Source organism: Nuphar pumila, chromosome 11, assembly GCF_984573655.1.
Source record: "Nuphar pumila chromosome 11, dmNupPumi1.hap1.1, whole genome shotgun sequence".
NCBI lineage: Eukaryota > Viridiplantae > Streptophyta > Magnoliopsida > Nymphaeales > Nymphaeaceae > Nuphar > Nuphar pumila.
In genome coordinates, this window is record NC_143259.1 from 103457375 (window position 1) to 103469423 (window position 12049).

The 12049-nt window shown below is 35.4% G+C and overlaps 1 protein-coding gene across 1 annotated transcript in view; it reads right to left on the reverse strand.

Moving 5' to 3' along the window:
• LOC149822655 (iron-sulfur assembly protein IscA-like 2, mitochondrial) overlaps nt 1-11759 on the reverse strand; it is a 33124-nt gene extending 21365 nt beyond the window's left edge. Inside the window, exons 1-4 of the mRNA XM_089981187.1 lie at nt 11731-11759; nt 11559-11625; nt 10917-11047; nt 10202-10310 (exon numbers count right to left, since the gene is read on the reverse strand). Of these exons, the coding sequence (XP_089837313.1) occupies nt 10202-10310; nt 10917-11044 (237 nt within the window). The 5' untranslated portion in view covers nt 11045-11047; nt 11559-11625; nt 11731-11759. The remainder of the gene's footprint in view (nt 1-10201; nt 10311-10916; nt 11048-11558; nt 11626-11730) is intronic.
• Nucleotides 11760-12049: the final 290 nt, after the last annotated feature.

Consider the following 12049-nt stretch of genomic DNA (forward strand, 5'->3'; position numbering starts at 1 on the left):
ATATATATATGTACATACAACGAGATTAAGGATTATATTTTAACAAGAACAGCTTTGGCCCAAATTTTTTTTGGAATGTCCCTTTTAAATTAAAAGTCCTAGTAGTTTCTATTATATATTTATATTTTCTTTCCGCTAAACCATTTTGTTGCAGAGTTCTAGGACAAGACCTTTGATGACAAATTTCACTTTGTTTCAAGTAGCTTTGAAAATTGTTTGACATGTACTCTCCTCCCGAATCCGATCTAAGAATAGATAGGTCGCTTAGGTTGATGTTTAATCATTATATGAAATTCCTTAAAAAAGGGGAATAAATCGGATTTATGATTTAGAAAATAAATTCACGTATATCTAGTGAAATCATCAACAAAAATAACATAATAAGAGTAACCTCCTTTTGATATGACAAGTGAAGGACCCCATATATCTGAATGTACTAATTCAAAAGGCCGTGTAGAACTAAAAGTTTTTTGAGGAAAGAATGACTTTCATTTTTCCAAAAATGCAATCTTTGCAAGATATGTCTTTCTCATTACATGTATTTTCTAAAAAAGGAAAGAGAAACATCTTCAAAAAGCTAGAATGCCCAAGTTTCTTATGCCAAGTATCAACACTTTTGTTATATACAAAATTACAAAATGACTTGGGTGGAAGGGACAAAACATTCACAAAGTAAAGATCGCCTCTCCTATGGCCTTGCTCAATAAGCTTCCCTGACTGAAGATCCTGCACGGTGCAATCTTTAAGTGAGAAAAAAATTTTGCAATCATGATAAAAAATTTGAGAGACCGAAAAAAAATTTAAATTTAATTTTGGAACCACACTTATTTTTGGAAAAAAAAATTGAAAATTTTTTGAGTCATGTGTTCCAATACTTTCTATTTTTAAAGAAGTTTCATCGGTCGTCGAAACATAAGATGAAATAGGATTAGTGTAAACATTGGAAAGAACATTCTTATGAGGTGTCATATAAAAGGAAGCACCCGAAGTAAGAATCCACATACCTGGAGGAGATAAAGAAGATGCAATGGTGACACCCGAAGTAGAGGATGATTTGAGAAGTTGTTTAAGTGCCTCCGATATTTGGTTAAGTGTGTCTTTAATATCTCCTCTATTTTTGCTTGCTTCTTCTTTCTTACGTGTGATTTCTCCAACGAAAGCAATTTTACCTTTAAGCTTTGGACATACCGGTCTAATGTATCTCGGTTCATTACAATGGTGTCAAATAACACATTTCCTATATCCACTATTATACTTGGACCTATTATTATAGTTATTTTGTTTTACAAAGTGGGGTGGCTTATAGGTTTTTACATTGGAACTCGGCTTAGTAACGGCTAAAATATCATCATTCTTATTGGCCATGCCAAGACGAGTTTCTTCTTGACATACCTCGGCAAGAGCATCTTCAAGAGGCATAGCTTTGGGTATATGAAAAGGAGAAAACCTAACTTGTTCAAATCCGGTCTTAGACCATGAAAGAATTAAAAAAAGTGTTTCTTATCAATTTGCTTTATTATAATATCAACATCTTCGGAAGCCACCCATTTAGGCACAAGAAGTGCTAATTCATCCCAAAGAGGGGATAAAATGCTGAAATAATCCCGGAAACACATGTCCCCTTGATTAGTGGATCTAATTTTGTCTTGACAAAAATATTGTCTAGCAAGATCCTTTTGGGTATACATACCCTTAAGAAAGAACCAAACTTCATTGGCTATTCTAAATTTAGCATATGTTGGCACATATTTTTATGTCAACATTGTTTATAAACCATGCCAAAATTTTGGCATGGTTACTTTCCTAATCCTCTACTTTTATTTAACGTTCATTGATGGCTTCAACACGATCATCTCTAACAAGAGCTTTCTCAACACCTCTTTCAACCTTGGTGAGCTTTAACGATAGTTCAAGAAAAGTTTCTATCACAAAGCCCCAAAGTTTCTTTCCTCTAAGATGATTTTTCATGGCCAACGCCCACATCAAGTAGTTGGATCCATTAGGTTTGAAGGAGAGCTCTATTCTTGATTCATGCTCCATGATGAAAAGAGATAGATAAAGACGAAGAAAGTGATAGGACCCTTGTCACGATCTTTAACGGTTTAACCACCACAAGAAGTACTTTCAAGATCAAGAAAACCGAATTGGCTCTAATACCATGTAATAAAGTATGCAGAATTACAAATAACAAAGTACAAAAGCACATACAAGTCCAAAAATGAACAATTACAAAGAAGATAGACAAATACATAAGTGCACAAACAAAAAATCCACTAAGGGACAATGCCAAAAGCTAATAAAAAGTAAATATTATTGAAAAGAGATGGGAAATGAATGAATAATGTATGGGGATCACTCCTATTTATATACAAAAAGTAGAAGGGGAGACCATTGAGAGCTCCCCTTCATAGAGTCGTTAGGGAGCTCCCAACGACTTTATGGAGTGGGGCGCCAATGCAAGGAAAAAAGGAAAAAGAAAGAAAAATAAATAAAAAATAAAAAAATATTTGTTTCTAATAAACAACTATTACTACATGTAAAAAGACAAAAATACCCCCATCGAGCAAACCATTATAATACAGATATATATATATATATATATGTGTATATATACATAAGTGTGTATATATATATATATATATATATTTTAACAGTTGAAGTGCCTTCGATATTTGGCTAAGTGTGTTTTTAATATCTCCTCCATTTTTGCTTGTTTTGTCTTTCTTGGATGTGATTTCTCTAACGGAAGTGTTTTTGCGTTTAAGCTTTCGGCATACCGGTCTAATATATCCTGGTTCATTACAATAGTGGCAAATAGCACCTTTTTTATATCCACTATCATAGTTAGAACCATTATTATAGTTATTTTGTTTTACAAAGTGGAGGGGCGTATAGGACCTTACATTGGAACCCAGTCTAGTAACGACCAAAACATCACCATTCTTTTTGGTCATGCAAAGACTAGTTTCTTCTTGACATATATTGGCAAGAGAATCTTCAGGAGGCATAGCTTTGGTTCTATAAAGGAGAAAAGATCTCACTTGTTCAAATTCCGATCTTAGACCATGAAGGAATTGAAAAAAGTGTTTCATCTCAGTTTCTCTCTTCTAATCTCAATATTTTTTGGAGCCATCCATTCATCCCAAAGAAGAGACAAAATACTAAAATAATCCCGAACACACATGTCCTCTTTTTTAGTTGATCTAATCTTGTCTTGACAAAAATATTGTCTAGGAAGATCCTTTTGGGTATACGTACCCTTAAGAAAGAACTAAGCTTCATTGGCTCTTGTAAATTTAATAATGTTGGCACATATTTTTATGTCAACATTGTTTATAAACCATGCCAAAATTTTGCATGGTTGTTTTCCCAATCCTCTACATTTATTTGATGTTCATTGATAGCTTTAACACAATCATCTCCAACAAAAGCTTTTTCAACACCTTCTTCGACCTTGGTGAGCTTTAACGATGATTCAAGAGAAGTTTCCATCACAAAGCCCCAAAGTTTTTTTCCTCTAAAATGATTTTTCATAGCCGAAGCCCACATCAAGTAGTTGGATCCATTGAGTTTGAAGGAAAGCTTTGTTAAAATATTATGTCTCTTTTAACTGTAAACTGAAATACCCATCAAGGGTATTTCAGTCCTTTTACTCAATAGGTGTCAGCCACCCTAATGAGCTAACATTTTTACTTTTCTTTTTTTATTTACTTTTGCTTTTTACACTTTTTTTTCTTTTTGACTGTTGTGAAAGGGACAGCTCCATATAGCTGTTGGAGCTGCCCCAACAGTCACAAATGTGACCGTTGGGTGCAGCTCCAACAGTCATATTGAGCTGCACATGTGGCTTCTTTTTGCATTATAAATAGGCCTTAGTGGCCCTTGTAAACACATTCTTTTTTGTGAGTGCATATGCAATATTGTAAAGCCCCTCTTGGGAACTTATGAATTGAAGTTCATTTTGTTTCATGCTTTTGTGCATGTGTATTCGTGCCTTCGTGCACTTGTGAGTGTTCTCCTTTGTGCCTTTGTGCACTCTTTGTATTTCTTGTATTGTGGTGTTACACACAATCTCTTTTTGTAGAGATTTTCACATGGTATCAGAGCAAGGTTGTTTGGAGAAAGAAATTGGTGTGATTCTTCTCAATATCAAGTGCCTCGAAAAATGTGCCTTCAACTTTTTGGTGATTAGAGTGAAGGCGCTTCTTCATTCAATATTTTAGAAGATTACTACAACAAGAAAGATTTAAAATCTTATTGTGGTACGTATTCTTTTCTTTCTTCTTTCCTCTCTAATGGGTGAGAAAGACTCCCATTTTTCTCTTGGTTTCAAGCTAAATGGCTCAAATTATCATGTGTGGGCCGGAAATATGGAAGCTCACATCAAAGAGAAAGGGCTTTGGGGTTACATTCAAGGCTCGATTCCGGAACCCGAGCCTAAAATTACTTTGGTTAAAGAAGGGGAAATCAAAATCCTTGAGGGAGATGAAAGAACTAATGCTCTTGAGGAATATAGTAGGAAACATGAGCAATGAGAAATGAAGAATTTCAAGATCTTGTCTTGGATTTTCTCTTCCGTTGAGACAAGGATTAATGCCAACATTATAAAGTTTAAAAAGGCTTCTCAAGCGTGGGAGTATCTTGAGAAGATGTATACTTCTAGGGACTTGTCCCATAAGTATTATCTTCAAAAGAGAGCGTTAACTCTTGTTCAAGGTGATATGTCTATAAGAGAGTATTTTGCGGAACTCTCTTCAATTTGGGATGAGCTTGCCATGCTTGAACCCAAGTGGAGTGGAGAAGCCATAGAGCTTCGTCATAAGCAATTAGAAGAAGACCGATTCTTCAATTTTTTAAATGGGTTAAGGCCCGAGTTTGAGCAAATAAGATCTTCTCTCCTATCCTCTTTTACCTTTCCTTCTCTTGAAGATGTCTTAACTAAATTAAGTGGAGAAGAAACCCGTATGGGCATTAGCAAGCAAAATCCTAGTGTGCTTGCAATGTCCACAAATCAAGAAGAATGTGATGGTGTTAATGTTGTTTCTAGACTCTGTAACAATTTAAGAACATATAGACCTCCTCATTTTAAGAATCAAAATCAAGGAGGAAGAAGAGATTATAGCAAAATCTCGTGTCACTTTTGCAAAGAACCGGGTCATATCAAACCGGTTTGCCCAAAATGGAAGAAACTTCTAGCAATGGCAACTACATCTCAACCATCTAAAGAGGAATCTTCAAAAGAAGCTCTATCTCTCAATCAAATTGTGGAGGCTCTTCAACCTTTTCTAAAGGGAGCTATTTCCGGTGCCGCCGTATCCACCTCTTCTCCTCCAGGTAAAACTTCTTGGCTCTTAGATTCGGGTGCATCCTTTCATATGACCTCAAACATTTCATCTCTTTCCGAGTATTCTAAAAATGTGTCACCTTCTTTTGTTTCGACCGCGGATGGTACTTCTCTAGAAATTAAGGGAATTGGAAATTTTAAAACCCAAAACTTCTTTATTCCAAAAATTAGACTTATACCAAAATTAAATTTAAACTTGTTTTCCGTTTCTCAACTCACGGACCTTGGGTGTAACATTCAATTCTCATCTAATAAATGTTTAATACAGGATCACCGGTCTGGGAGATTGATTGGGGAAGGCTCTAGGAAAGGAGACTTGTACTATGTGGACTTTCTTCAAATTCCTAAAAACACCTTTTGTAATGTGGCCCAACATAAAGACATAAATGTTTGGCACAAGAGACTTGGTCATCCCAACATTACCAAGTTATCATATCTACATTTTGTTAAAGATCTTTGTAAAAATATTTTCTCTTGTAATGATTGTATTCTTGGAAAAATGAGAAGTATACCTTTTGAACCAAGAACTATGTTTAGTACTAAACCTTTTGAAATTATTCACTCGGATGTTTGGGGACCAGCACCTGTCATATCCAAAGGTGGTTTTGCTTACTATGTGATTTTTGTAGATGATTTCTCACAATATTGTTGGATACATTTTCTCAAACATAAGCATGAAGTTTTTTCATGTTTTAAAACATATCATATGATGATTAAAAATCAATTTAATAGCAATTTAAAGATATTTAGGACCGATTCCGGAGGTGAATATCTCTCTAATTAGTTTAAGAAATATCTTGAGGATTGTGGCATTGTCCATCAAAGATCGTGTCCTAAGACCCCACAACAAAATGGTTTGGCCGAAAGAAAGCATAAGCATATCATTGAAACCACTAGAACCCTTCTCATTTCCCAAAATATTCCTAAAAATTTTTGGGCCGAAGCGGCTCTTGCTTCCGTCTATCTTATCAACCGACTTCCATCCAAAAATTTAGATAAAATTTCTCCCTTTGAGATTCTATATGAAAAAGAACCTGATTATAATAGGTTGAGAGTTTTTTGTTCTAAGTGCTTTGTTCTTACCGATAAAAATGATAAACTCTCACCAAAAGCCATTCCTTGTGCTTTCCTTGGCTATTCGGAAACTCAAAAAGGATTTCGATGTTATGACTCTAAGAATGATAAATTATATGTTTCAAGGAATGTAACTTTTTGGAAAATGATAGTGGTTTTGAAAAAAATGAATCTCATTTAGAAAATGCCGATTACTCCTTTCTTTTTGACCTTTTATCTAAGGATAATGATATCTCTAGTGATGATGAATCAACATATAATAGTGAAAATGAAATGGTTGTGATCAACAATAACTCTAACCCTTCTACTCCTCAAGAAGAAAATGTATCTAGAGAACCCATCACTTAGTCGCATAGAGATAGAAGCACCTTTAGGAGTGCTATTGAACTATATGGTGAACCTAGTGAGACTATTTTCACTCATGATTCTCATCCTAGGAGAACTGAAAGAACTAGAAGGACTCCCTCTAGATTCGTATCTTTTGATTCTTTCTCTCCTAAATATCGAGTTTGTTTGAGTGTCATTCACTCTTATTTTGAACCAAAAATTTTTGGAGAAGCCAAACAATGTACTGAATGGAGAGAAGTCATGGAGAGTGAACTCAAAGCTCTTAAGAAAGCTAACACTTGGGAATTTCAATCTCTTCCCAATGGCAAGAAAACTATAGGATGTCGATGGGTGTTCAAGGTCAAGACTAAGAGTGATGGTTCTCTTGAAAGGTATAAGGCTTGTCTTGTAGCTAAAGGGTACAGTCAAGAATATGAGATTGACTATGAAGAGACATTTGCTCCAGTAGCTCGTATGGTTACTGTCAGATGTCTTATCACCATTGCTTCAATTCGAAAATGGAATATTTACCAAATGGATGTTAAAAATGCCTTTTTAAATGGAGATCTTAATGAAGAAGTTTACATGGATGCTCCACCTGGTATGGAAATCCCTAAAAATAAAGTTCTTCGTCTTCGTAAAGCTCTTTATGGACTGAAACAAGCACCCAAGGCTTGGCACGATAAGTTTAACAATGTAATGACTAAAAATGGTTTCACTTCATGCTATACTGACACTGCATTGTTTGTTAAGAAATCTGATGCAGGGATTGTTATATTATTGTTATATGTTGATGATATGTTAATAACAGGTGATGATATCAAAGGAATCAAGAGCATTAAATCTATTTTGACTTCAAAATTTGAAATGTCAGACTTAGGATTTCTGACATATTTTTTGGGAATTGAGGTTGCCTATTCTCAGAGAGGCTATTTTTTGTCTCAAACTAAACTTGCTTGTGAGATTCTTGATAGATCAGGAATCACAGATGACAAGGTCTGCGAAACTCCTGAAATAGTAGGTTCGAAGATGAAGATTGATGATGGAATTCTCTTAAAAGATCCCACACCTTACCGGCAACTGGTTGGATCCCTAACGTATCTCAGCATTACCAGGCCTGATATTTCTCATGCAGTACATGTTGCTAGTCAATTTCAACATGCACCTACTACAGTCCATATGAGCACCATCCTTCGCATCATCAGATACATAAAGGGTACAGTAAACAAGGGAGTATTTCTATCTTCTACATCTGAATTAAGTTTAATTGCTTATACTGACTCTGATTGGGGAGGTGACACAAATAACCGTCACTCCACCACTGGTTTCTGTATTTTTTTAGGTGAATCATTAATATCTTGGAGATGCAAGAAGCAGCAAAAAGTATCGCTTTCATCCATCGAAGCTGAGTATAGATCCATGGCATCTACTACCATGGAGATTGTTTGGATTCGCAACTTGTTGGAAGATATGAATATTCAAGTTCAAGGGCCCACAAAATTATGTTGTGATAATAAAAGTGCAATCTACATTGCCAAAAATCACACATTTCATGAGCGCACGAAGCATATCGAGATGGACTGCCACTATGTTCGTGAAGAATATTTAAGAAAAATCATTGACCTTCCTTATGTTACATCAGAATATCAACTGACAGACTTCTTCACCAAGGCGTTGTGTTCTCCAAGATTTAACTTCCTTCTTGGCGAACTTTCGGTCGTGATACCCTAAGTTTGAGGGGGAGTGTTAAAATATTATGTCTCTTTTAACTATAAACTGAAATACCCATCAAGGGTATTTCAGTCCTTTTACTCAATAGGTGTCAGCCACCCTAATGGGCTAACATTTTTACTTTTTCTTTTTTTATTTACTTTTACTTTTTACACTTTTTTTTCTTTTTGACTGTTGTGAAAGGGACAGCTCCATATAGTTGTTGGAGCTGACCCAACAGTCACAAATGTGACCGTTGGGTGCAGCTCCAACAGTCATATTGAGCTGCACCTGTGGCTTCTTTTTGCATTATAAATAGGCCTTAGTGACCCTTGTAAACACATTCTTTTTTGTGAGTGCATATGCAATATTGTAAAGCCCCTCTTGGGAACTTATGAATTGAAGTTCATTTTGTTTCATGCTTTTGTGCATGTGTATCCGTGCCTTCGTGCACTTGTGAGTGTTCTCCTTTGTGCCTTTGTACACTCTTTGTATTTCTTGTATTGTGGTGTTACACACAATCTCTTTTTGTAAAGATTTTCACAAGCTTCACTCTTGATTCATGCTCTACAATGAAAAAGAGATAGGTAAAGAGGAAGAGAGGGCAACACACCTTTGTCACGATCTTCAATCACCACAAGCAAGGCCTCCAAGATCAAGAGAACCCAATGGGCTTTGATATCATGTAATGAAATGAGGGATCCCAAGTAATATCCTTAAACACGCAATAGCAAGCCACTAATGGGCAAGATAAAAAAGTCACAAGGTGTCTAGGCACAATAGCACAAGAGAGCACAAAAGAACATAAAAAATAATGTATTTTATTAATAAAATGCTCCAAAGAGCCATACATACAAGAGGGGACAAGGTCCCTTATTTATACAACAAATGGGAGCTCAATAGAGCCTTTGGGAGCTCCCCAACGGTCACATTTGTGACCGTTGGGGAGAATCCCAACAGTCCTATAATATGGACAGTTCAGTCCATGGTCAAAAAGTGAAAATAGAAAAAGTAAAAAGTAAAAAATAAAGAGAAAAGTCTCTAATGGACTGTGCTAAGTACATATGATAAGAAAGACAAAACTACCCCTGAGGGTTATGTTAACATACAATTATATACATATATATCAAAATATATTACTTAAATGCATACATTTTAAGATTTCCTGGTTACTTTCTATTCACTTCCAACTAGAACACGTCTGATACTGAACTTGCAAGTGTTTGATGCAACAAAATGCTCTCTGTAGATGCCCGCTTGAAGTACCATGGTGAGAACATGAGAAAGATCAACAATTTGTCAAGCTATGCAATGAAAAACAGAAAATTTTAACTCAACTAGCACTCTCTTAACTAATTCTAGCATTTTCCTTTTTAAAACCTGATTTAACAATTTTCTTTTCCTTCTCGCTTATCTTGAACTGAAATAAGCAAGTTAAAAATTTAAAAAAACACAGAATTTTTCAAAAGCTATCAAATGTAGTTAGTGTACAGCACCATCATTGCCCAAATAACGAAAAGAATATGTCTGATGGATGGAACACAAGGAAATATGTTTTACATCAGCAACTTGCATAATTGTGAAATTGTGATGTTCATGCAAGACAGTATCACCATCTTCTTTGCACATGAATAATAACATAATAACAGAGAAAAGGAGATGCATTAAATCCCCTGATATCTGAAATGATCAACAATATGCACATGGTCACTTTTGCAAGAATACGAGCTAGAACTGTGAACAAACCAGGAAAGCAGACCGGATGAGCTCCTCTACGTAGTCAACAGTAGCACCTTTTACAAAGTCATATGAGATATTATCGACCACCAACTTCACACCATCCTTCTCGAAAATTCTACATCAGAGATACTTGATGAGAAACAAAAAAAACAGCATTGAAACACCAAACTTTATTTGGATAGACAGATTACCTAACAGTACATTTCTTATGTTTCCAGATAAGACGTGTATATGTGTGTGTGTGTGTGTGTGTGTGTGTGGGCATGTGTAAATGTGTCTGTGCATCCATACTAACAGAAGACGTGCTTACATGTATCGATCAGTCACAAATCTCATTCTTAGGAAAATCTCAGAAAGGAAACATCTAGTAATGTTTTGAAAAATATGGTTTTTCTCAAGGAAATTTCCAGAAAATATTAGCATATATAAAAAACAATTATTTGATTTTAAATACATAAAACTAAAACAAAAATATAAATTACTGCAAAAGTGCGTTTATCATGTTAATATAGCGATAAAACATCATATTCAATTGCATCTTTTTTGGTACTATATTGGCCTTTGAATATTGGTGGTATTTGTGATATGGGTATCAATGTGTATGTGTGTGCGTGTTCTTGTGTGTGTGCATATGCTGGCTTGCAAATTTCCATCCTGGAAATATAATGAGGAAATATGAAGATGAGCTTCTAAATTTTAAATGTGAAGGACTAGGCTGTACTTGTCATCAGAGTTTTTCTTGTCATCAAGCAGGAAAACATATTGAAATCCCGAACATCCACCAGTCTCAATGCTTAGCCGAAGCATTTTACTCTCCGTTGACTGGTCCTTGGAATGCAGCTCTTTCATTCTCTGGAAGTATGATGATAGTGTGTGAAAAATTCGATACACTGATGTAAACAAAATAAGGAAACAAATAAAACATACAGAGAGGAAGCAGAGACCAAATTACATAATCTAATTATCACCCCTATTTTCATTTTTTCGTCAAAAAAAAAAAAAAGAAATACATATTCCTGTCGGGAAAATAATTTAAATGGTATATAATTCGATCTTCTTCCATTTGGTGATGATGCTTACAATCCGAAATAATTTAAAATAGAAATATGCAGTAAAGAGACAATACCCATATTCAGAATTCACCTAATTACCACGAATTTCTCCAAATCTATAGAAATCATTCACCTAAAAACATCTTTAATCAGCAAAAGCATCATTCTTCTCAGTTTATCAATCAATGGTCATGCAATAGTAAGACAAAAGAAGTGATGGGCAATCAGAAAAGAATTCATAAACTCAACGCAGAATCGAAACAAACGAAACAGAAGAGCAAAGAGGTGAGGATTCTAAAGGGAGCCTCTACCCGAACACAGTTGTCCGTAAGGTGGATGGCGTCGGGAGTGTCTTGGGGGACGGCGGCGGTGGCGGTGCTACAGAAGGAAGAGAGCAGAGCGAGGTTGGATTATATCTGACAATCAGACCTGGATATGGACCTGATATCAGCATTTCAAAGTTGGAACCAGATCTGAACTCACCTAAGTTTGGGGAAGGACTGAGACTCTGACCCATTGACACATGTAAAAGGGAATTTTTTTTTATGTTTCACTGTTTTCTTGTTCGGCAGCCGAAGGACACATGGCAAAGTGAGATAGAGAGAGATGGAGATAAGACTGTGCTTCATGTAAAAGAAAGGAAAATATTCAAAAACGGGCCAAACCTTTTAAATTAATTCATATGCATACCAAAACTTTTGTAGATTTTCAATTACCCCCAAAGGTTTTACTTGGTTTAAGCAAATTACACCTTAATTAGTTATTGTCAAGGACCTTAATTTGTCCATGTGATTTTTTAGAT